The sequence below is a fragment of the Doryrhamphus excisus genome, linkage group LG21 (assembly GCF_037039965.1).
Source record: "Doryrhamphus excisus strain RoL-2023G ecotype Guam linkage group LG21, RoL_Dexc_Guam_v1.1, whole genome shotgun sequence".
In the NCBI taxonomy this organism is placed as follows: Eukaryota; Metazoa; Chordata; class Actinopteri; order Syngnathiformes; family Syngnathidae; genus Doryrhamphus; species Doryrhamphus excisus.
The window spans coordinates 13,842,106-13,867,777 of NC_136377.1; the positions used below are offsets into that span (position 1 = coordinate 13,842,106).

Consider the following 25,672-nt stretch of genomic DNA (forward strand, 5'->3'; position numbering starts at 1 on the left):
ATAGCTGGGATGTGGTATTGGGACATGCTTTTATTTTGATAACCGAATACAGGAAGTGTTACGCCGAGTTTGCCCGAGTGATGTCGGTGTTTGTTTTCGTCTGTTGAGATTTGTATATTTGTACAAAAGTAAACACATACAGCAAATGTGGCGTGAGTTTCAAGTACATTTCCAGAATGAAACAGAAAGGAAACAAGCAATGTAAGCATCCATAAATAACAAAATAAATGTCAAGAAAATAAAAGAAATGATAAACAAAGTGTTTCCTACAACATTCTGATTATGAATTGGATGAGATAGTTCCATGAGTTGTTTTGTGTTTTTGAAATGCGGTGTTACTTTTACGCCAGATGTAATGGGACACAGATCTTCCAAAAGTCCAACTTTTGTCTCATCAGACCAGAGTATTTTTGAGACGATCCTTAATGTTCTTTTTGTTGAGCAGTGTTTTTGGTCTCTGCCATGCAGACCATTTTCTTTCATATGGTGGAGTCATGAACACTGACCTTAACACAGGAAAGTGAGGCAGTTCTTTAGATGTTGTGTGGGGTCTTTTGTGACCTCTTGGATGAGTCGTTGCTGGGCTCTTGCAGTCATGTCATAATAATATAATAATTAGCAGGTATTTTTATTGTTTGTAAGAAGCAGCATATAACTAGTGGTGGAACCATGATTGCTTGCGCTGCAAGTCAATAAGGGAAGGTGCGTTCGTTGTCACTTCCACTCCTCCCACGTCCACTTTCCCTGAGCTCTGCAAGTGGCCTCCACATGACGTTGGCAATGATGTCATATCAAGTGAATGAGGACAACTCAAACTGCTATTGGAATACAGCCTTTGTGTCATTTTGTGTCTGGCTCCTAACACACAAAGAGGAGCAGTTGTAGGGGTCAGAGTTCAGTCTCACGTTGATGACCTCACAATTCAGTAAGCTAATGTTTACACAGCTGATACCACCCACTCATGATTAGCATGATTTGCTCAATTGCACGAGTGTATCCGTTCTATTTTGGCTTTTTATTTACTAAACTGCAGAGAGTACAAGGTGTCTCATTGGGGTACGGCAAATGTGTCCCCCGTCCCCACACAATGAAATAATTCTAATACATATCATATGTATTTGCATAGTTGTTTTGGGTCAGCTGGAGAGTGATGTCTCCTCGGGACACACAGGGCCAGAGCAGCCATCTGCAGAGGATGCAGTTGCCACGGCAACACAGCACCGCATGAAGATGTTTTATTTCCCCCCCATTTCCCCGCCGCCACACACATACACATCTGTAAAAGGAACACACACTTATCCGATCAGACGCTCTGCAGTAACCTGATGAGTGTGTCTCTTCACAGGGAGGACAGCAGGAATTCCAATAAAAAAATCCATCCTTTGTTGCCATCTCTTCCCCAGTCTGCTCATCTGGTCCTTGATTGGTCCATCCCGTGCCCTCCCACTTTCCCTCCAGCCAGTCAGCTGATACGACAGCAGTGTGTCTCTCGCCTCTCGCTTGCTCTGCCTCAGACGCTTCCCCTCGCTCCACGTTTACAAACACACACCCTGCTGCCGATCCCGGTCCTCTGCGTGGCTCCTAGCTAGCATTGGAAATGTCTTGCTTTTTGGTGGGCAGGCGTTGCCCCCTAAGGAGGAGAGCGCGCTGAGACGCCCATCTCTGCTGTAAGTTCACCACCTCCTCGTCCTCCTCCCTCGTGTCCTCGTCTCTCCTTCCTCTAGTGCCTCGTCCCTCCCTCTCTTCCCGCCCGCCCGCCCGCCCGCCAGCAGCTGCATGCAGGGCGATGCTGCAGACTGCCTGACATCACCTCCAAATATTCTCTAATAGCGACATGGAATTAAATGCAAAGATATGCAAGATTGACTTCTTCTTCCCTTAATAATCAACCATTTGTCCCGTAATACAGTTTGTCATTTCCTGCATTTCCACATGCAAACATTATGATTTCACATTAGAACAGCAAATGTCTCTTAGATGATGCTGAGCTATTTATCACTGTCACATTATCATCAAGTCTTTTTGTTTTGCTTTTCATGCTGATATAGTGAACGTCCATGTGCTGCAGGGGGGAAGTGTAGACAGGAATGTCCAGCTGGCATGGGTGGAATGTCAACTGTGCATGGGAGTTGAGAGGGCTGGAAACGGGGGGGGGGCACACTAGAGGCTTGTCATGATGTACAGTATACATGATGGAGTGACACTGTTGATGAAGCAAGGTTGAAGTTGCGGTCCTCAAGCATGTAAGGATCACATGTGCCTCTGAAAGTTGACTGAGCAGAAGTGAGAATTGTCGGAATTGGTTGATCCATTGGTTAATTAGGAGCGGTGTGCCGCTCTTCAGACAGAACATAAATGCACCAACATGTCCGGCTCTTGCAGACAAGAGTAAGAGATGAGTGGAAGCACATCCAGTTATGTAACACGAGGCTGCGTGTTTGTGACGTAGCTGAGAGCTGCTTGTTCACATGAGGACAGAGGAGGAGGACGATCTTCATCTCTACGACGTCACGTTCCTGCTTGGCGTTCCACAATGGAAGCTGCTCCGCTCTCGGCGTCTCTTGGCTCACTCGGTTATTTAAAGAAACAAATTATTTCAGGATGGGCTGCTCGACCCTGCGGCACAAAGTCAACCCCCAGAACACATTATCCCCTTCCTGCACCCCCCCTCGCTCCGCATAGAGTCACAGGATGTGTAATAGTCCATTCAAATATGTGCATTCTGCTTATTATTTGGCGAGAGTGCATTTCCTTGTCATGCAGGTTGTGTGCAGGGACAATGAAGGACAGTGAATGCATCGTGGAGGCTGTGAAATCACACCAGGACATGTGGCCTTTGCATTTACTTCCCTCATTTGAAATCCTATAAATAGCAACCTCACTGACAGAGCTAGAAGTGTCTGAACACATTATGTTTACACCACCTCAAAATGAAAATGGATCAGATCTGGATTAGCCTCGGTTTGACGTTACAGTTTATTTATTACCCTGCATGCACATAGGGCAAGATTGTCATAAATGATTGCTTATACTCCCTTGATATATAGGATATATAGTGGTAAATTGCAGATGATGCCTGGTGGGATACATTGCGGTTGTCTATGGATGTGTGGACTCCTAAAATTGAAGGGTTAACTCCCTATTTTGGGGATGTATCACGACATAAAACGATAAACGTAAAGCCACGGCGCACAGTCATCAACTGGGCTTGTTTACGTTTATCAGGTATACCGGTATAAGTCGTTTTCTTATCATTGGACAAATCAATACCGGTATAAAAAACATATCATGACTTGTTTGGAGTGTGAACTTTGACATTTTAGTCCAAGGTTCTTGTCAGTAATTAGTGCATCTGACATCAGGATGCTATGGCTATGATGCATATAAACCACCAAGGACGTGCTGGCGTGGTTGCTTATATTCAGTATGCACGCACACGCAAACTTCATCGTGGGCTTGAGGGATGCCGGCGGCATGCGTAGCTCGCCATCGGTGTGAGGGGGATAGGAAGTGATGGTTCTATATATAGATGTGCACGTATGAGTCCTAACACTGCATAAGACAGCACGTGTGCAGAGCATACAGTGTTTCCCACATGACTGTACGTATAAGTGGGGGATTATTGTCATACATTATTTAACAATAGAACACAAAGTCCTTGTCTTATGGATGTTGATTGTATTTTGTGCAGCGGTAGCATGCATGGATGATGGGAGCACCCAGCATGCCTTGCGGGTATATTGTAAATAACAGAGTTATTGGCTGATAGCATTTAGTCGTTGTTATTCACATAGAACAGGTTGCTCATTTCTGTTGTGCGTTAACGCTTCTGTTCCAAGTTGTACAGTTTATTTTGTGGATGGTACATGACCGTTGACGACCGTCATGTGCATTTGCACTGTGTTGTCATCTATTATACAGAATTATACAGAATTACAGCTACAGGCTACAAAGGTCACACAGACAGCCCTATTATGTTTGTGAGTGAGCATGACCAAATAGTGCCAAATTAAACAATAAAAAGACAGTAGCGTCAAATTAGAAACACTGGCAGGTCTAACGACCTGCTGGACATCACAAGTTGGTGTGCCTAATGAGGGGGCCAATGGGTATAAAACTGGTAAAGTGTTGTTCTCCATAGCGATGTGCATAAAGAGCATAAAGAGAGTCAGAGTTGACCAAACCGTGAATGCTGATGTTGTTGTCAGCGCTATAAGCAGATTAAATGTTTCAGTAGGTATAAAACATTTAGCAGCAATCATGTAAAAACATGATAAACGACGTCTCTTAAGTTGTTCATCCTCTTATCCGCCGCTTCCTGTTGCAGCCTCTGAGTGACGAGTCACGGGATGATGGGATTTTGGGGTAGGTGAGCGTGGGCGTGGAGCTACGGCGAGGGCGCTGGGATGATGCTGAGGGACTGTGCTCATTCCACACAGATTATACCAAACCTGTATGTTTGTGTGTGGATGCATCAGATTTCTTTCTGTCATTTCTCCAGGTCTGTAATGTATCTGTGGCTGTGGGTTGTGGGGAGAATGGGTGCTAGATGACTGATTTGTGTCATAAGAAAAGTGCGACATTATTCTGTATTTGTAAACCAAAGTCAACAACAGAACATGAAGTTATTGACTTCGATTGTTGGTCGTGCTTGAGCCTTATGAGCTCCACACATGGGAGGCGGCAAGTGGCACCGGTGAGCGATGCTCTCACATCCAGAGCTGTTTACAAGCCTATGATGATTTTGATTGGTTGTCAGATTGGTGAATTTTGGGGTATCACAGTAGTTCAGAGCAGAAAAGGTGGCCGGTGTTGAGCAAGTACTTGCTAGTACCGGATATTGCTAGTGTTGAAGATGAACATACTTGTGCGAAAACTCTGGAGTTCTGGTCCTTGATTTCTTGTAATGTTGTCTTCAAATGGCTCTACACTCGTATTACCCAATATAGGAGCCAATATATTGATGAGACAATAGCCACCACAGGAAGTACGCTGTCAAGCAAACCCACCGCTGACAAAGCTATTGTTTATTCGGGTTATTTGCTTTGCCTTGTGACTGTCATGCACAGGGCGAATATTGTCCAGCGTTTTGTTTGCATGAGTTGCCTTTTGACTGGTAATCAGACTGAGCCTCCATAACTCGCCAAATCCTGTTAATTGTTTGTTCTTCAAATACCGTATTAAATTCAAGCTTTTTATCATGCAACCCACACAAGATATTTTTCGGGGGATGTGTTTGCAGGTAATTTCCACGCATTCTGGCAGGCCTGCGCAGTGTGAAGGAAAATGGGAGGGGGGCACTACTGAAGCCATTCAGTACACTGTACTACACAAGGATCACTGCAGGCTGCAATAGTACAAGCCACAGGTGATCGACTTATGTGATCAGCTTTGAAAGCCATTTATGGTGTTTTTCCATGGAAATCGGCTGATGGGTGGGCGATCCATCTGAGCATTCCTAGTCTGGAAGCAATTCACCTTGATAAAGGAGGGATGACTGTATGTGTTGTTCATCAAGCATGTTCAGTTTAACCATAATAACTCATTCTTCTAACAGTCTTTCCTTTGGTGTTTTGACAGCATCTCTCAGCGTTCACTTTTTAAAAGGCAAATTCCCTTTAGACATGCTTTAATCTTGTTCAGTTTCTTCTTGCCAGTCCATAAACATGCTCACATGGTGGAGGACAGCCAGCGTGGGTGGGAACAACCCGTCACCCAAACCAACACCCTGTCACTTCTGCACTTGCATACAGTCCCTCAATAGCGCCACCAGTGGTCAAATCAGATATAGGTCACAAACCATAAACAAACTAAAACTAGAACTAACCCAGTAAACAAATAGCTCGTATTAACATTTTGTTGTGATATTATCATTCATTGATTCATTTTTGTTGCGGGTCATGGGTGTGCTGGAGCCTATCCCAGCTGTCTTTGGGGATTGTTATGTACAGTATTATACTATAGCATGTGTGACTTCATCTCCCAGCATCCTACATCCTATCTACATAGTATGAAGTGTTTTGGTAGAATGTAGGAGACATTCACTGTTTCCTCTCCTGCAAGCTCAGGGTTAAACTTCTCCCTCTGGTCAGACAGTGTGCATTGTTGGTCCATGATGCAACCCCAGCAATGCAACCAGCCAATCATAGCACCAACACTGACAGCAGGAGGAGGGGCTTCCAGTGATCAACCCCGCCCCCTTTATGTCATGGGTGCTGAACTTTCCTCAGGGCTCGTGTGTGTGTGTGTGTGTGTGCATGTGAGTGTAAAAGCAAGAGGACGGAGAAGGAAAGGAGAAATAGAGAGAGAGGTCCTGAGGGCAAGAAGTGGGCGTGCGAGCCACTCATACTTGAGTTGTTGTTACACCATTTCAGCTTGGAGCCTTGAAGAATGACACAGCTGACTGTAGGTAACCCCCCCCCCCACCCGCTTCTCTTTTGTGTGAGTGTGTGAGTGTGTGTTGCTGTCAGCACGTGCTCATTGTTTGATGAGATTGAGCGGAGCGACCAGCTAATACCAGCTAATACTATCTCATTCTCGGTGCTTATAAAGTCATGTAATCTGGTGGCCAAACAGGAAGCTGGAAGTTGGAGGGATATTCCATTTCCTCCCCTCTGACGTGTGGATTGTGGCTCAAAATGCTTTGCATTCTATAATTGTGCATACCGCTAATGCTCCAAACTAAACAAACACCACCTTACGGTATCACAATGGCCAACCATGTTTTTGGAATATTTCCGACTCTAAGCCTTCTCTTCAAGGCAAGGATTTCGGCTTGTGTGTCCACTTGGGGAGAAACATGCATCACTGCATCCTTTAAAAGTCTAAAGTGACTTTCACATGGTGTACTTTCCAGCCACAGGAGCATGTTTTCAAATGTCTCCCTCCAACCCAAGTTATTTTAGCTTCCCCGTCTGGTCACTAAATTTAGACGGATGTGGTTGTGTCGGTGCAGAGAGCCTTGTAGGTTTTGCGCAAAGAAATACAAAGAGTGAAACTAGAGCACATGGCAGTGGAACCTGAGGCTCAGAGCTAAATAGTATGACTAGTAGATTCTTCATTGATGTCCTAACTTCAGCAGCATGGGGAACCTCACTCTATTCACTTGACCCCCCCCCCTTTACTGTGTGTGGTGTGCATTGTTACACCATACGTTTTAGTTGCTCTTTACACTCCCCCTGTTTACTTCCTGTTCCAGCTTCCACAGCATCCTGTCAAAGCGGCAAACTGCTTAGGCGTGAATTAAACGCCCCCGCTGCTGCTGTCTGCCCGGTAGTGACATGATTATACCGCCACTGTGTCAGTTAGTCACATGACTGCAGTGACCCCTGTCGTCTTTCGAGGCACACTGCCAAGACGCCCTTCATGGGGTATCTTCCCGTTCAAGAAGGAGTCCACCTCCTTGACATCAATAAAGTAGGTTACCGCGTCCGTCTGGATTGGCCATGGAGGTCAAAGTTCCTTCACGGCCTGCTGACAGAGTCCTAGTTTGAACAATGCACATTCAGAAGCTACTTGTCACACGCTTGTGTGTCAAGTCTCAGTGGGCGACAAGAGGAGCGCAGCAGCTGGAATGGCTTTGGGCGGGGGGACTGGTGATTAAATCCACCCGTGACAGATGTGCAGACATTTGGGAAGGAGGGGGCGGGGTTGATGATTATAGTCAATGTGTTGTCACCAAGTCTGTTGTCTGTGTAGGCGCCATATTTTACAACTCTTACTGAAGGATGAATGACACACGTCATTCATTCCCAAACACACTGCTAGGCTAAGCTACATTAGCTTAGCAAGATGGCTAGCTGAGGAGCTGAGTGTGTCTATCATGATGTCTAGGAGTTTGTTCTGCAACGGTGAGTGTAAAAGGGAATTACACAGGAGACACCGCGACTTTGTGTTGCTTACTTTGTGTTGCTTATATTGACATTGACGGTCGAGTGGTTAGCGCGCAGACCTCACAGCTAGGACACCGGGGTTCAATTCCACCCTCGGCCATCTCTGTGTGGAGTTTGCATGTTCTCCCCGTGCATGCGTGGGTTTTCTCCGGGTACTCCGGTTTCCTCCCACATTCCAAAAACATGCTAGGTTAATTGGTGACTCCAAATTGTCCATAGGTATGAATGTGAGTGTGAATGGTTGTTTGTCTATATGTGCCCTGTGATTGGCTGGTGACCAGTCCAGGGTGTACCCCGCCTCTCGCCCCAAGACAGCTGGGATAGGCTCCAGCACCCCCGCGACCCTCGTGAGGAAAAAGCGGTAGAAAATGAATGAATGAATGAATATTGACATGGCAACACATAGAAGCTGAAATGTGATGTTGGGAATACATTAATATTAACATCATGGAAAAAATACTAGAATTTAAGTTGCAATGTTGTGATAATGTTTAGGCCAGCAGAGACGGCTTTGCTGGCCCTGACTGCACAGTCCTGCTTTATTGCCATGAACAGGCAAATTGATGTGAGAATGTGAGAAGCGTGTCACTACTTTATGTCGTGACTGCTGCATGCCTCTGCTTTCTGTTACGGCATTAGCCCCCAAACAACGTCCCAACAATGAAGACTTTTTACACTAATCAAGGAATTAGGGACTTCTATTCCCTGCGCTCCTGGCACCGCCCGCTGAGAGAAGCAAAAAGTATTCACGTGTCCTCTCTCTCCCTCTCGTTCTCTCTGCAGTTTACGAGCCGCCCCGGACGGCGGCGCTGAGCGTCCTGCGCCATGGCCAAGCGAGAGGCTGGGAGCACCAGCCCGGTGGTTCGTCAAATAGACAAACAGTTTTTGGTGTGCAGCATCTGCCTGGACCACTACCGCAACCCCAAAGTGCTGCCCTGCCTCCACACCTTCTGTGAAAGGTAATTGGCCAAGTTCTAATGGAGCATATTTTCCTCCAAACCTCAAGCTCTATCAGAAGTCAGCCTGTTAGCATTGTGGCGATAATGTCAATAGAAATGATCTGTTCCAGGGTCAAACTGTGTCAAGTGTAAAAGAAGTTAGTGCTGTTAATAGTAAAATAGGAGTCTTCATCCCACAATGCATTGCACACAGGCAAGATGATGGCCTCCATATCTTTAAAAGCACATCTTCTTCTAGATTGTACTTTTTTCATTCAAATGTCCTAACGTCCACTTCCCATTTAGTTAGGGATCCTTTTGGATGTAATTGTCTGTAAACGTCACGCTGAAACATTTCTGCATGTATAAACGGAATAGAATCCATAAAAGCTTCCGTTCAGCCAGCCCATGGCCTGTTTAATCCTAGCTTTGACCGCGTGCCATGTGATCCAGAGTCCTGCTGAGGTGAACAGATTTTTGTCTGGGGTTTGACATGACGGAGACACACAGATGTTGCAGTTGTCTGCGGTTTTTGGCAATAAAGTGGAATAAAAACCGGATGAATCTGCTGTGATGAATACAACTTTAAACCTCCTGGGCCGCATTTACGGTCGTCTTTGGTGTCGAGTTGTGGCTGCAAATGGTCCACGGGTCACGAGTTTGAGGCTACCGCTCTAAAGGGGAGTTCCATCCCCACGTACAGTGAAGAAAATAAGTATTTGAACACCCTGCTATTTTGCTATTTCTCCCACTTAGAAATCATGGAGGGGTCTGAAATTTTCATCGTAGGTGCATGTCCACTGTGAGAGAGATAAACTAAAAAGAAAAATCCAGAAATCACAATGCATGATTTTTTAACAATTTATTTGTGTGATACAGCTGCAAATAAGTATTTGAACACCTGAGAAAATGAATGTTAATATTTGGTACAGTAGCCTTTGTTTGCTATTACAGAGGTCAAACGTTTCCTGTAGTTTTTCACCAGGTTTGCACACACTGCAGGAGGGATCTTGGCCCACTCCTCCACACAGATCTTCTCTAGATCAGTCAGGTTTCTGGGCTGTCGCTGAGAAACACGGAGTTTGAGCTCCCTCCAAAGATTTTCGATTGGGTTCAGGTCTGGAGACTGGCTGGGCCATGCTAGAACCTTGATATGCTTCTTACGGAGCCACTCCTTGGTTTTCCTGGCTGTGTGCTTCGGGTCGTTGTCGTGTTGGAAGACCCAGCCACGACCCATCTTCAATGCTCTGACAGAGGGAAGGAGGTTGTTCCCCAAAATCTCACAATACACGGCCCCAGTCATCCTCTCTTTAATGCAGTGCACTCGTCCTGTCCCATGTGCAGAAAAACACCCCCAAAGCATGATGCTACCACCCCCATGCTTCACAGTAGGGATGGTGTTCTTCGGATTGTACTCTTCATTCTTCTTCCTCCAAACACGCTTATTGGAATTATGACCAAAAAGTTCTATTTTGGTCTCATCTGACCATAAAACTTTCTCCCATGACTCCTCTGTATCATCCAAATGGTCATATGCAAACTTAAGACGGGCCTTGACATGTGCTGGTTTAAGCAGGGGAACCTTTCGTGCCATGCATGATTTCACATCATGACGTCTTAGTGTATTACCTACAGTAACCTTGGAAACGGTGGTCCCAGCTCTTTTCAGGTCATTGACCAAGTCCTGTCGTGTAGTTCTGGGCTGATTCCTCACCTTTCTTAGAATCATTGAGACCCCACGAGGTGATATCTTGCATGGGGCTCCACTCCGATTGAGATTGACCGTCATGTTTAGCTTCTTCCATTTTCTAATGATAGCTCCAACAGTGGACCTTTTTTCACCAAGCTGCTTGGTAATTGCTCCGTAGCCCTTTCCAGCCTTGTGGAGGTGTACAATTTTGTCTCTGGTGTCTTTGGACAGCTCTTTGGTCTTCGCCATGTTACAAGTTAAAGTCTTACTGATTGTATGGGGTGGACAGGTGTCTTTATGCAGCTAACGACCTCAAACAGGTGCATCTGATTCAGGATGATACATGGAGTGCAGGTGGACTTCTAATGGGCAGACTAACAGGTCTTTCAGGGTCAGAATTCTAGATGATACACAGGTGTTCAAATACTTATTTGCAGCTGTATCACACAAATAAATTGTTAAAAAATCATGCATTGTGATTTCTGGATTTTTCTTTTTAGTTTATCTCTCTCACAGTAGACATGCACCTACGATGAAAATTTCAGACCCCTCCATGATTTCTACGTGGGAGAAATAGCAAAATAGCAGGGTGTTCAAATACTTATTTTCTTCACTGTATGTGCTTCTACGTGCTAAAAAATGCTAAATTTCCTACTATAAGCGCTGGTTCTCCCGGTCACGGGTACACCCATCTTGCTATCAAAGTGAGTGGGCGAGCCCACACACATACTTCACCGGTGAGGGAAACGTACGGCACGTGACGTGCACCTAGCATGCACGTGGGGATCACTTGCAGCCCCTCCGCCTACCCTCCTTCCTCTTGGCTACAGACTTAAACAACTGCAGCTTTTATTAGCCCGAGTTTATGTTTGTTGTGACAGGAGCATGGTTTAGTCTGGTGAAATATGACCGACAATACGTCCACCTCTCCTCCTCTCCTCCTCTCCTCCGCTCTCTAGCTGTCTCCACAACTACATTCCTCCAGAGTCTCTGACGCTCTCGTGTCCAGTATGTCGGCAGACGTCCATCCTGCCGGAAAGAGGAGTGTGTGCCCTGCAGAACAACTTCTTCATCACCAACCTGATGGAGGTTTGAATCTAAACTCTTTGTTTATTTAGGGCCCTATTCTTTTGGAAAAATCTTGTTTTGATTTTTTTTATTCCATTTTTTACATTTCACACGTATGATATGTGCTTGTTGGGTTAGTGAATAAAATGTCCATTAATTCAATGCATTTAATGATGCAATACATCATTGGCCAATTTTGCCAAGTCATTGAGAAATGGATGCAGCCTGGATGTAGCCCTAATGTTATCTAATGGGATAACCACCTTTGCACACATTCATTCATTCATTTTCTACCTCACGAGGGTCGCGGGGGTGCTGGAGCCTATCCCAGCTGACTGGTGGCCAGCCAATCACAGAGCACAAAGAGACAAACAACCATTCACACTCACATTCATACCTATGGACAATTTGGAGTGGCCAATTAACCTAGCATGTTTTTGGAATGTGGGAGGAAAACCGGTGTACCCGGAGAAAACCCACGCATGCATGGGGGGAACATGTAAACTCCACACAGAGATGGCCGAGGGTGGGATTGAACTCCGGTCTCCTAGCTATGAGGTCTGCCTGCGCGCTAACCACTCGACCGCCGTGCAGCCCCCTCTGCACACATTGCTACAAAATCTTCAACAAACTGTCTTGTCCGTGCTAGACATGAATGATCAGATATTTTTTACGACACCCTTATTTTCTTTACACAATTAGAGCGCTGTTATTCTGAAGGCAGGAAGTGTGTTCTGTGTGTGTTGACGTCCATTTTCACTCGGAACTTGCACGCTGTTGGCGGGCATTGTTAAACACTCGCTTATATTCAAGCGGTAAAACACAACACGCTGAAAATCCAGCCTGAGTTGCTCACACACACACACTAGCATGCTCTGATAAACTAAGCTAACCCCACTAGCTTCCATTCATGCTTAATGATCGCCATTTCGACATGTTTAGTAAGGGAGGGGCGGGTTTCATTCACATTATGCCAATTTCCACAAGATTCTTTGTTTAACAGGAAATTGTGTTTTTATTGGCCAACTCTGTGATTCCGTCCGCGATACAAGGGGCCCTGGGTTTATTTTGGGTGGTGATGATGTTCGGGATATCAGGCCAACCCCAGCAGAGGTCCTGGAATAGCCTGTTGACACATGAGGGTCCCACACAGGGACACTTGATCCTGCAGTTGACATAAACTGTGCCAAATCATCATCCGTGACATTTCAACATGCAGGATGCACTCAGGAATGTAGGGATAGACGCCTCCACGTGGTGCTTTTTGGTATTACATTATCTACTGCCGCATACAGCAAACTGTCATTTTTAATTGATTAAATAGGCTAAAATCAACAATATGATTATTATTTAGGCGTAACTTTTGGGGTGTTAACATGGTAGTGGTAACGCTTTGGTTTACTTCAAACTTACTTAAGATGACATTGACACACATCACATGGTTACAGCTACAGTCATCCCTCATTTATGGCGTTAAAGGAATTTCTGCCATATAGGATTAGCATAGAGCATAAAAACATGGCTTTCTAAATGTTTTTTTTTAACATTAATAGAGCCCTGTAGACATGAAATAACACCCCTATAGTTACCATGACCCCTCCTGAGTGGGCGTGTCTGGAGGCGGGCTGTGAGTGGAATACATGAAAACAGTTGTTTTTGCGGGAACCGCGAAATGCAAAGAAATATAGCTGGAATAGGTGCAGATTCTGGAAGATCTAGAAAGCTTTCTGTGTAGCTGCTCTATTCGAGTGCTCAACTCAATACAAATGGCTGAAAACTAGCAAAATAGGTCCCCTTTCATAGCGTCTGAGGATAGCCGATTTGGTATTTGGTGGACTTTTATTGTGGCCAGCCCAAGGCACACCTGTGCAATAATCCTGCATCTTGACACGCCGCCCCCGTGAGGTGGATGGATTATCTCGGCAAAGGAGAAGCGCTCTCTAACACAGATGGAGACACATTTGTCAGCCATGTTTTAGGGAAATGGGCCTTTGCATCCCAGGCGTGAAGCTTGTCTTTAGTTGTTCCCATCATCATCATCAGTCTCATATCGCATACGTGCTTCTGATTAGGTCCTTCAACGAGAGCCTGAGTGTTCCAGACCTGAGGCCTGCAGCGTCCTCGAGTCGGTCAGCGCGGCAGCAGCGGGGAAACCTCTCAGCTGCCCCAACCACGAAGGGAAGGTGGGCGGCACATTTTGATGGGAAAGGCCACCCTGCCATCACACTCCTGATGGCAGTGTGTCTCCCCCTGCAGGGGATGGAGTTCTACTGCGATTCATGTGAGACGGCCATGTGTCTGGACTGCACGGAGGGGGAGCACTGCGAGCACGTCACCGTTCCTCTGCGCGACGTCGTGGAGCAGCAGAAGGCGGCGCTCAAGACCCAGCTGGACGCCATCCACAGCAGGTGCCGCAGTGTTTGGTTCTCTCCATCGTGTTTGTGAAGGTTCTGTAGTCAACATGAGACCGGGTGCTTCCATCAGACTACCTCAGCTCACCGCCGCCATCGAGCTGGTGAGCGAGATCTCCCGTCAGCTCACCGAGAGGAAGAGCGAGGCGGTGGCCGAGATAACCAACACCTTTGAGGAGCTGGAGAGAGCTTTGGAGCATCGCAAGACGGCCCTCATCACTGATCTGGAGAACATCTGCAGCACCAAGCAGAAGGTCGGTGTCGAAGGTCTTTTGGGGCAAGTCGACCTCAATTCAACCTCCCGGTCTCGGTTCTGAACCAGCTTGTCTTGCACCGACGGCAGGTTCTGCAGGCCCAGTTGTCGTCTCTCCTCCAGGGGAGAGATCACATCCAGAGCAGCTGCAGCTTTACGGAGCAAGCGCTCAGTCACGGGACCGCCACTGAGGTAGGAAGACCACCAGGACGTCAGCTCCCGAACCTCACAAGTGCACCCACTTTCCCACAAACTTGTCTTCCTGGAGGTGTCCTAATACTTCAGTCCAATTTCACATGTGTGAACTGTCATGGCTTGTTTGCTATCTTCAGGTTCTGCTGGTCCAAAAGCAGATGAGCGAGCGAGTGACAGCGCTGGCGAGACATGACTTCCCAGAGAGGCCGCATCAGAACGCACACTTGGACTGTCAGGTCGCAACCACTCAATGTCTGCTCTGTTTTTCCAGGACTTGAGGTCAGAACTTCTCCTTTTTCTTCCACCTTCAGGTGGAGACTGAAGGTCTGCGGCGCTCCATCCAGAATCTTGGCGTCCTTCTCACCACAGCAGCTGTGGCTCACACCTCCGTCGCCACAGGGGAGGGTCTACGCCACGCGGCCACGGGGCAGCACCACAGCATCACCGTGACCACCAAAGACAAAGTAGGACATCTGTTGGTGATGTCTTGGGGTCATTAAGCCGACGTTTGTGGTTCCGAGCAGGACGGAGAGCTGGTGAGGACGGGAAACGCCGTTTTAAAAGCCCACATCACGTCAACAGACGGTAGCCGCGCCACAGAGCCGGACGTAACGGACAACAAGAACGGGACGTACGAGGTGGGCTACACGCTGCGCTCCGAGGGCGAGTACTCCTTCGCCCTGACGCTCTACGGACAGCCCATACGCGGAAGCCCCTTCCGCTTGCGTGCCGTCAAGCCCTGCGATGTGCCCCCGTCGCCAGACGACGTCAAGCGGCGTGTCAAGTCTCCCAGCGGCACGGGGGGTCACGTCAGGCAAAAGGCGGTGCGCCGGCCCTCCAGCATGTACAGCACCACCAAGAAGAAGGAGAACCCCATCGAGGACGAGCTCATCTACAGAGTTGGTAAGATGGGGCCCGGCTTGTCATGTGACATGTGCCCTATCATGTATAAGATGGGGCCCGGCTTGTCATGTGACATGTACCCTATCATGTATGAGATGGGGCCCGGCTTGTCATGTGACATGTACCCTATCATGTATGAGATGGGGCCCGGCTTGTCATGTGACATGTACCCTATCATGTATGAGATGGGGCCCGGCTTGTCATGTGACATGTACTCCATCATGTACAAGATGGGGCCCGGCTTGTCATGTGACATGTGCCCTATCATGTACGAGATGGGGCCCGGCTTGTCATGTGACATGTACCCTATCATGTATAAGATGGGGCCCGGCTTGTCATGTGACATGTGCCCTATCATGTACGAGATGGGGCCCGGCTTGTCATGTGACATGTACCCCATCATGTATAAGATGGGGCCCGGCTTGTCATGTGACATGTACCCTATCATGTATGAGATGGGGCCCGGCTTGTCATGTGACATGTACCCTATCATGTATGAGATGGGGCCCGGCTCATCATGTGACATGTGCCCCATCATGTACAAGATGGGGCCCGGCTTGTCATGTGACATGTACCCTATCATGTACCCTGCCAGTCAAAAGTTTGGAGACATGTTCTCATTCAACAGCATGAGAAAACGTCCCCAAACTTTTGAACTCGTCAAGAGATGTTGTGTGTGGTCACATGTGACCAGGGTCTCGGGGCCGAGAGAGAGGAGAGTTCACAAACCTTCAGGGCATCTCGGCGTCCAGCAGCGGCCGAGTGGTGGTGGCCGACAGCAACAATCAGTGCATCCAGGTGAGCTTCTCTCCAGGTTCTCCCCATCATCATCACACTCACTGTGAGAACTATGCACAGATCTTCTCCAACGACGGACAGTTCAAGATGCGCTTTGGGGTGCGAGGCCGGTCGCCGGGGCAACTGCAGCGTCCGACGGGCGTCACCGTGGACTCCAATGGCGACATCGTGGTGGCCGACTACGACAACCGCTGGGTCAGCATCTTCTCCTCGGATGGCAAGTTTAAGGTGAGGACATTGGAACGCTACATCCTCAAAGATGCTGATGCTTCTTCTTCTACACGTCAGCTTCTCCACTTCTTCTCCAGAACAAGATCGGTGCGGGACGCCTTATGGGCCCAAAGGGCGTGGCCGTGGACAAGAACGGCCACATCATCACGGTGGACAACAAAGCCTGCTGCGTCTTCATCTTCCAGTCCAACGGAAAGCTGGTCACCAAGTTCGGAGGACGAGGGATGACTGACAGACAGTTTGCAGGTAACGCTTCCTCTTCGTCACAAATAAACGCCTCACCTCCAATAAAGCCGTCACCTCGACACATTTCACTGACGCACCAACTGGGTTCCATGCGTCACCTTCTCTTCTCATGCCACATCTGACGTCTTATTTGCTTTTTCTTTGTTTTCCACCTGGGTTCCACCTCAGACAAACTGGGTCCAAACCTAAATAAGTCTGGCTCAGTTTTCAGTAAGTACTTCAGTGTGTGGCCTTGTTGCAACCTTCAGACGTCCCCCTTGTCCTGACGACCAACCCCCTTGCTGACCCTCTGTGCGATCAACATGTGCCAATAATCACTTCCTGATCACATGTTCCACGTGTTTGCTCCAAACTAACCCTTTTGACGTTACTGCATGATTGCATCACCTTTCCACCAAGCGCCCCAGTCACGGCAACATCATACAACCAATGACGCTTTTTCCACTTTTCTGACCTGTAAATGTAGTTTATAAATGTGTATTCTCGTGTTCAACAATACCAAAGTTTCAGATAATGAGCATTGTGCATTTGGAATTGAGCCCTGACAGAAGTTTGGGATGGCTCAAAACGCTCGGTTTCAAAAGGCGTGGTTAAACCGCCTTTTTGTGATGTCACTTCCTAATATGGTTCATAGTTAGGAAGCACTTTGGGCGTGTGACCAATCACAGCGGAGTGGGCGTGCCCGGAGGTGGGCCCTGGGTGCAATAAATTAAAACAGACTGTTTTGGCAGGAAGCACACATCAAAGGAAATACAGCTGGAATAGGTGCAGATTATTGTGTGTAGCTGCTCTATAGGAGACCACAACTCAATAGAAAGCGTCGAAAAATGAGAAGAAATATGAGAAAGTCAGAAAAAAGTTGAAATTGAATGAGAAAAAACGTCATGAAATTAAGTCATTTTCATTTCAAAGTCGGGATATTTCAATACTTTTTAATTTTCGGTGAATGAAGTTGAATCTTAGTATGAAAAAACATAATACCTGAACAATAAGGACGTATTAGTTCTTGGTAAAGCAGGACTGTGGTGATTGGTGGAAAGAGGTCTTTGACAGACGTTCCTCTGAGCCAATCGGAGCAACTTAGCTAGCTGCTTCACATTCACGTGCCACAATATCTCACTTCCTCCTCCCCCATTCAGGTCCGCACTTCGTCGCTGTCAACAACAAGAATGAAATCATCGTGACGGACTTCCATAATCACTCAGTGAAGGTAAGAGCAACTCCGGCAAATGATGCCTATGAAACTACAGTACATCGGCCGCCATCTTGGTTAATGTATGTTTGTATGTACGCTATGCACGGCCATTGGTGGCCATACAAGACCATACAATGCTCTGACTGGGGGACATCCAACCAGATTTGGTTGTCACAATACTACTACTACTACTACTACTACTAATAATAATAATAATAATAGTCATTCATTTTTGTTTGAAGGTGTACACCGCTGACGGAGAGTTCCTGTTCAAGTTCGGCTCTCACGGCGAAGGAAACGGGCAATTCAACGCCCCCACCGGCGTGGCCGTGGACGCCAACGGGAACATCATCGTAGCCGACTGGGGGAACAGCAGAATACAGGTACACGCTTTTCTACTTCAACACTGCAGCATGTATTACTACCTTTTTTATTGTTCCTAACAAAGATAATCATAAGAAGTATGTGTTATGTACAGTGCATCCGGAAAGTATTCACAGCGCTTCACTTTTTCTACATTTTGTCATGTTACAGCCTCATTCCAAATTGTATTAAATTAATCTCTCACCTCAAAATACTCCATTATGACAATGTGAAAAAGTTTTTTTTTTACTTTTTTTAATTTATTAAAAATAGAAAACAAAAAATCACATTTACATAAGTATTCACAGCCTTTGCCATGAAGCTCAAAATTGAGCTCAGGTGCATCTTTTTTCCACTGATCATCCTTGAGATCTTTCTACAGCTTAATTGGAGTCCACCTGCAGTAAATTCAGTTGATTGGACATGATTTGGAAATATAATAACTGTCTATATAAGGTCCCACAGTTGACTGTGCATGTCAGAGCACAAACACCAAGCATGAAGTCCAAAGAACTGTCTGTAGACCTGCGAGACAGGATTGTCTTGAGGCACAAATCTGGGGAAGGATACAGAAACATTTCTGCTGCTTTGAAGGTCCCAATGAGCACAGTGGCCTCCATTATTGGTAAATGGAAGACGTTTGGAACCACCAGGACTCTTCCTAGAGCTGGCCGGCCTTCTAAACTGAGCGATCGGGGAAGAAGGGCCTTAGTCAGGGAGGTGACCAAGGCCCCGATGGTCACTCTGTCAGAGCTCCAGCGTTCCTCTGTGGAGAGAGGAGAGCCTTCCAGAAGGACAACCATCTCTGCAGCAATCCACCAATCAGGCCTGTATGGTAGAGTGGCCAGACGAAAGCCATCGTCTGAGAGTCATTCAGGTGCTTTTTGGCAAATTCCAGACGGGCTGCCATGTTCCTTTTACTAAGGAGTGGCTTTCGTCCGGCCATTGGGACCTTCAAAGCAGCAGAAATGTTTCTGTATCCTTCCCCAGATCTGTGCCTCATGACAATCCTGTCTCGCAGGTCTACAGACAGTTCTTTGGACTTCATGCTTGGTGTTTGTGCTCTGACATGCACAGTCAACTGTGGGACCTTATATAGACAGTTATTATATTTCCAAATCATGTCCAATCAACTGAATTTACTGCAGGTGGACTCCAATTAAGCTGTAGAAAGATCTCAAGGATGATCAGTGGAAAAAAGATGCACCTGAGCTCAATTTTGAGCTTCATGGCAAAGGCTGTGAATACTTATGTAAATGTGATTTTTTTGTTTTCTATTTTTAATAAATTCAAAAAAAGTCAAAAAATTTTTTTTTCACATTGTCATAATGGAGTATTTTGTGTAGAATTTTGAGGTAAGAGATTAATTTAATTCAGTTTGGAATGAGGCTGTAACATGACAAAATGTAGAAAAAGTGAAGCGCTGTGAATACTTTCCGGATGCACTGTACATTGTAGCAGTTGAATAGTGCATACATACGTAGTAGTACTAGGTGTATGTTGTGTGTTTGTGCAGTTGAATAGTGCATACATTCGTAGTAGTACTAGGTGTATGTTGTGTGTTTGTGCATCAGGTGTTTGACAGCACAGGCTCCTTCCTGTCTTACATCAACACGTCGGCGGACCCGCTGTACGGCCCCCAGGGCCTCGCCCTCACCTCAGATGGTCACGTGGCCGTGGCCGACTCCGGCAACCACTGCTTCAAGGTGTACAGATACCTGCAGTAGTACACGTACACGCAGTAGTAACTGTCTTTGACGTCATCAACAGCAAGCTGGCGCCGCCCTACAGGCTCCATCGAGGAAGGACAACATTTCATATTTCATTCTGGCCTCCATCCTGTCTTTTCTGTTCGCTCCCAGTCCTCCATGATGGGATGGAACCAGTGCCATCAGATCTCCATGCTAACAATCTAGCAGCCCACACGAGTACTGTGCTTGTACATAATCCGTTATCAGCTTTATTTCACTTTCTAGAAGGCCAACCCCAACTGAGAATTTGTCATTTTCAACATATCTAAGCCCCGCCTCCTTCTGCCAAAATGTCATTTGTTGCAAAGTAGAAATAATCTATATAAAAGTAAGTTGTTTAGTTTGCCAGAGTAATATATATATCAATGTATATTTATGTTATCTTTGTGCTCCTGCAGGAACAAACAGCAGCTAATAGCATGTTTGTATTTCTCAGTAGCTTGCTTAGCCAAGACACAACCTTTGATTGTAAATATTCAAGTGGTCAACTATAAAACAAAAAGGTGTCACAGCACACTCATTTATCTTTATACTCCCGATGATGATGATGAGTTGCCATGGACACCAGGCAAGCCACCTTAAAGTGAGTGAAAAAAGAAAGCTTTTGTCGGTATTTTTTTAATCTCATTAAATCAGTAGAGCAACGGACGGCTGCCCTAACAGCAGAGATTATTTACATTGATATTGTGGCACTATTACACAATACAAGTGTGCAGTGTGAACAAAAATCGCTCACGTTACGCACACCAAACGTCACCTTAAAAAACAAAACGGCTTAAATTCTTAAAATTGATGATGAAAAGTAAAACAGACCAATCAACATTTTAAAAGGCGGCTGCCAAGTTTAAGAATTTCAAAGGTTCTTCTGGTTACAAAAAGTGCAGACGCCCAAGAGGATGATCGTGTCTCCTGCTGGTCTTGGTTTGGAAAAGCCCAAGAGGATGATCGTGTCTCCTGCTGGTCTTGGTTTGGAAAAGCCCAAGAGGATGATCGTGTCTCCTGCTGGTCTTGGTTTGGAAAAGCCCAAGAGGATGATCGTGTCTCCTGCTGGTCTTGGTTTGGAAAAGCCCAATGGTTAAAAAGTGATAAAAGTCTGGTTGACAAGCAGCAGCAGATCAAGACAAGGGAGAGAAAAGAAAAAAGTAGTAAAACCGGATTAGAGACTCCTTGTGCAAACGTCAGTCTCCAACTGATGAGGCAAGCTGCTCTCTGATTGGTGGACACAGTGATTCCAGGGCGGGACTTCAAGGATGACCGCAGAGCTTGGTGGGAGACGGGCCTCTCGCAGAATAGAGGATCTGTGCCGTTGCCTCAGTAGTAGTGACAGATCTGGAGGCGGCTGCCTGGGTCGTTCTTTCCCGGGCTGAAGAACGGGTAGACGGGTTCGGCGAAGCAGGTGTCAAACAAGTAGAGTCTCTTCATGGTGACGGCGTCGTAGAAGCTGAGGTGCCCGTTGTCGTAGTCCAGGTAGACGCCCACGCGGGGCGAGTTCCAGTAGTCGGCCACCAGGATGCGGCCGTCCTCGCCATTGGCGTAGAGGCGGTCCTGCAGACACAGGCTCCAGTATCCGGCTGACGGCGTGAGCGTGACGAAGCCCTTCCTGTTGCTGCCCTCGGTGGTGACGCCCAGGTACCACACGCCCTTGTCGCGCACGTCCACCTCCCAGTAGTGCTGCCCGCCGCAGTACTGCGCCGTGGCCAGCACGCCACAGAAGCGTGTGAAGCGCCCGCGCAGTTCCGGCTCCTGGTTCCGCACCAGCGCCTCCTCCACTTTGGTGTCAAAGTCTGAGATGGCCAGGCTGGGGTGGGCCGTGTCGGGGTCCAACGTCAGGTTCTGAGGCACTAAACACAGAAGGGGGGGTGGGGTGTGGTTAGTTCAGTGACAACATCACCTCTCAGCACTGCTTGGGTGCATGCTGGATGCTCCTGGGACTCACTGGTGTGGAGCACGTGCATCATCTTCTTCCACATGATGAGCTGGAATGGTCCTGAGAAGTACATCATCTCTGTGGGACAGTTGACGGGCTCCAGATCAGTAAAGGGTTTGCTGTGGACGACCCTGAGGAGCAAGGCAACACATCTGGGGTTCAATCGCTTTGACACGTACAACCGATTGTGGATGATAGCGCCAAGACGAAATGACACAAACTCGGACATTGACGCTGGTGACACGGACTTTGGACTTGGTACTGCAAGTGGTGTGAAAGAGATGGATGAAGACACTTACTCATTGAAGGTCTCTGCCAGGCTCTGATGGGAGGAGAAAGAAAAACAAACATTCATACATGGTAGCTTTTCATTGCTAAATATAAAAAGCAGGAAGTGTTTGTCTCCAAGCAAAAGTGCAGCCCTCCTCCATGTGAGAAGGAGACCATCTGTCCACCTATTATTACTGAGTCTCCCACAACCGACCTCCAAGCTGGTCTTGCCGCTGATGTGGTTGTGGATGTCGGCGATGTTCTTGGTGACGGCGGCCGCCTCCGTCTCCACCAACTTGAGGTTGTCCTCGATGACCGCCATGGCGGCCACCTCGTCTGCGTCCAGGCTCTCGAGGATGGAGTCTCTCTCGTCGAGCAGGAACTGGACCAGCACGCAGACGTCTGACTCGATTTTCTCCTTCAGGTGCTCCTTCTTCATCTGAGGGTCGAACCACCACCCGATTATTAATGACATATTATTATACGGAAAGCTAAGATAGCTTAGCATACTATGTATTGACCTAGACGCTACATTGCTAATTGCAGTGCCAATATTCCTTTCACAATGAATCATTGACTCACACGCATCTTTGGCACTTTCTCCACAACTTGGATTGCGTACATTCATCTTATTTTGCAAACACTTCATTTGTCCAGTGAGAAGCACCGTCACCACGCGTGCAGTCGTGACCGCACACGTCTTATTGGTCATCGGGTGCTGGATGACGCCAGTAAGAGAGCCCATGTAGAGCAACTCTAGGTTTAGCATCTTTCATGGACAACGCGGTCCACCCATCCTCTCATTTTTATGGATGCGGTTTGGACATCCCTTACTTTAAATCTCACACATTTGTCACCAACAACACTCTTGCTAGTGGCCATTTTTGATGATTTGGACTGATTTTTCAAGGCTTTTCCCCCAAAAAGGTTTGAAATTTAGTAACATATATTTAGCCAAAATGGCTATAATGATGCCATGACAACACAAAAAGGTCATTTTACATGAAAACATTTTTTTTTTACAAATATAACACAGTCACATGTGCAACTATTTGTGTGCACTTCCATCCACAGCCAGATGCCTTTTCACTTCCTATTTCCAATGGGAGAGATGCAGGCTGAGCTCTTATAAAATGCACTTCTGCCACCATGTGGCTGTTTTTTCTGCACCCAACATTCATTCATTCATTCATTCATTCATTTTCTACCGCTTATCCTCACGAGGGTCCCAGCTGTCTTCCGGCGAGAGGCGGGGTAAACCCTGGACTGGTGGCCAGCCAATCACAGGGCACATATAGACAAACAACCATTCACACTCACATTCATACCTATGGACAATTTGGAGTCACCAATTAACCTAGCATGTTTTTGGAATGTGGGAGGAAACTGGAGTACCCGGAGAAAACCCACGCATGCACGGGGAGAACCTGCAAACTCCACACAGAGATAGCCAAGTGCACCCAACATGCACGTGGAGTTGCATCATCACCTCTGTGTGCCCCGTAAAAGATGTAGAAAAACATCTTTGGTAGCAAATGACTTAAGTGACCCCCCCCCAACAAGCCATAGCAACACCAAAAAAACGACCAGAATTCGAGGGGGTGGGGGGTAAGCCACCATTGATGTGCTACACTGCTGATGCCGATGTCATCCTCATCCCTTTCAGGTAATGTTTTTGGACCGAATACCAAGGCTTATGTAAGGAGAGGGTATATGTAATATATAATAATATATATATATAGCTAAAGAGAGAGAGATAGATGAAATGTCTCCACACCTTGATTTCATTTTTGGTGCGCTCGTCTGCAGAAAGAACTTTGATGCACTGAGACTTTTGCCAGTTGAGCTCCATCAGCCTCACCTTCAACTCCATCTGGAAAAACAACACATCACTTCGTCAAAGCAGCAACTTTACATGAACAATTGGTTTTTATATGCAAAAAACATCCATCCATTTTATGTACCGCCAGGGGGTGCTGGAGCCTATCCCAGCTGTCTTTGGGCGAGAGGCGGGGTACACCCTGGACTGGTGGCCAACCAATCACAGTGCACATATAGACAAACAACCATTCACACTCACATTCGTACCTATGGACTACTTTAGCAAAGTCCACCTATTTATATACGTATAGACAACGTAAACGTTCATCATCGTTATTGTGACGTCTATTACTGGGCAAAAGCAAATGATTCCATGGATGAGAGTGGATGGATGCAGTGATGTATGATGAGACAGGAGAGAGTGGAAAATGAAGACCCCATTTTTACGTTGATGCAGTGTCCAGACACACACCGCCATTGAAAAGCATGGGAAAGTCTCCAAACATGTACGTTTTGGTTCACTTCGTCGCAAAGGGTGAAAAAGGCTCCATAGCAGATGGACCAATGAGATGGAGGATCCTGACAGAGACACGCAAACCTTTCATCTTACCTTCATGTCATTGATGACTTCGGAAACCGGGGCGACCATGTGATGTCTGCAAAACATTTGCAACCAGTCAAAATGACTCCACACAACAACTACCCTGGTTAACTGATGGCACTGAAAGACCATCCATCTTCTGTAGCGCTTGTCCTCATTAGCATCATGGGTGAGCTGGAGCCTATCCCAGGCATACGTATTAGCAACATGCAACAGAGATCCAACCAAGCCCCCCCCCCCCATCCAGGCCAACTTAAAACACTTCTACTCCAGATGGGTCTTGGCCGAGGTTGAACTCCAGCCATCTTCATAGCTGACATCCTAAGAAGTCTTGTTTTCACGTCTTGCCATGGCGACAAGGTTTTACCTGTGAGACCTGGACTCCCTGCAGACCACACAGATGGGCCACTTGTCAGTCTGGCAGTAGAGTTTGAGCTCCTCGCCATGTTTCTCACAAATGCCCTCCGCTTTCAGCGGCTTTTGGGGGGCCTGGCTGGAACCCAGACACTCCAGGTCATCCATTTTGGCCACCAGGTTCTGCACAAGGTAGTTCTTGGTGAAGGTTCTCTTGTTGAAGACCTAAGAGGTGGTGGTGGGGGGGGGGGGGGGGGGTTCAAGGGTTAGCAGTTAGAATGACACAAGTGGGCTTTGATCACAACACATCTTTGAAGATGCTACATCAGGCGGGTTAACGTTACTTCGACCCGCTAGCCACCGGTAGTCGTATCTAACAATACATTTAAACTGAAAAGACCACACATTTTCAGTAGTACAAATGTTAGGGCAACATTGCGTGATAAAACTGTTAAATTACCGATCTACACTGCGGACACTGGTAGTTGTAGTCGCCGCCATTTTCGTCCCAATGCATACAGATGCAAAAGCGGCAGAAATTGTGGCCACATTTGAGGATGACTGGATCCTTGAAGATGTCCAAGCAAATGGCGCAGGTGAGCTCCTTCCTCAAGTCGTCCCCGGACGCCGTGGCCATGTTGTTTACAAGATGACACAAACAGCAACGACGTTTCTGTTCACAAGCAAGCCAGAATAGAGCACACCGGAAAAGACCGGGCTGTTTTGTGGTGCGTCATCAGGTCTCTCAGCCAATGAAGTTGCGCT

General features: G+C 47.0%; 2 protein-coding genes across 3 annotated transcripts; one reads left to right on the top strand and one right to left on the bottom strand.

Annotated features, from left to right (window-relative positions):
- The first annotated feature begins 1,519 nt into the window (after positions 1-1,519).
- On the top strand, positions 1,520-20,277 carry trim3b (tripartite motif containing 3b). Of its 2 annotated transcripts, XM_078787892.1 has the most exons (17): positions 1,520-1,667; positions 8,676-8,851; positions 11,480-11,609; positions 13,661-13,771; positions 13,845-13,996; positions 14,073-14,253; positions 14,343-14,444; positions 14,585-14,683; positions 14,759-14,911; positions 14,972-15,350; positions 16,045-16,148; positions 16,209-16,376; positions 16,457-16,625; positions 16,794-16,835; positions 17,765-17,835; positions 18,063-18,203; positions 19,758-20,277. In XM_078787892.1, exons 2-17 carry the CDS (start codon positions 8,718-8,720, stop codon positions 19,908-19,910), a joined length of 2,289 nt encoding a protein of 762 aa, XP_078644018.1. In that variant the 5' UTR covers positions 1,520-1,667; positions 8,676-8,717; the 3' UTR covers positions 19,911-20,277. The 2 variants fall into 2 exon arrangements, with proteins under 2 accessions (XP_078644018.1, XP_057942554.2); XM_058086571.2 differs by lacking the exon at positions 16,794-16,835.
- A 241-nt stretch (positions 20,278-20,518) lies between these two features.
- On the bottom strand, positions 20,519-25,643 carry trim47 (tripartite motif containing 47). Its single transcript, XM_058086572.2, has 8 exons — positions 25,368-25,643; positions 24,921-25,132; positions 24,563-24,608; positions 23,909-24,004; positions 22,346-22,570; positions 22,161-22,183; positions 21,871-21,992; positions 20,519-21,775 (listed from the first exon to the last, which is right to left on the bottom strand). The coding sequence occupies exons 1-8, from the start codon at positions 25,542-25,544 to the stop codon at positions 21,246-21,248; spliced, it is 1,431 nt and encodes a 476-aa protein (XP_057942555.1). The 5' UTR covers positions 25,545-25,643; the 3' UTR covers positions 20,519-21,245.
- Positions 25,644-25,672: the final 29 nt, after the last annotated feature.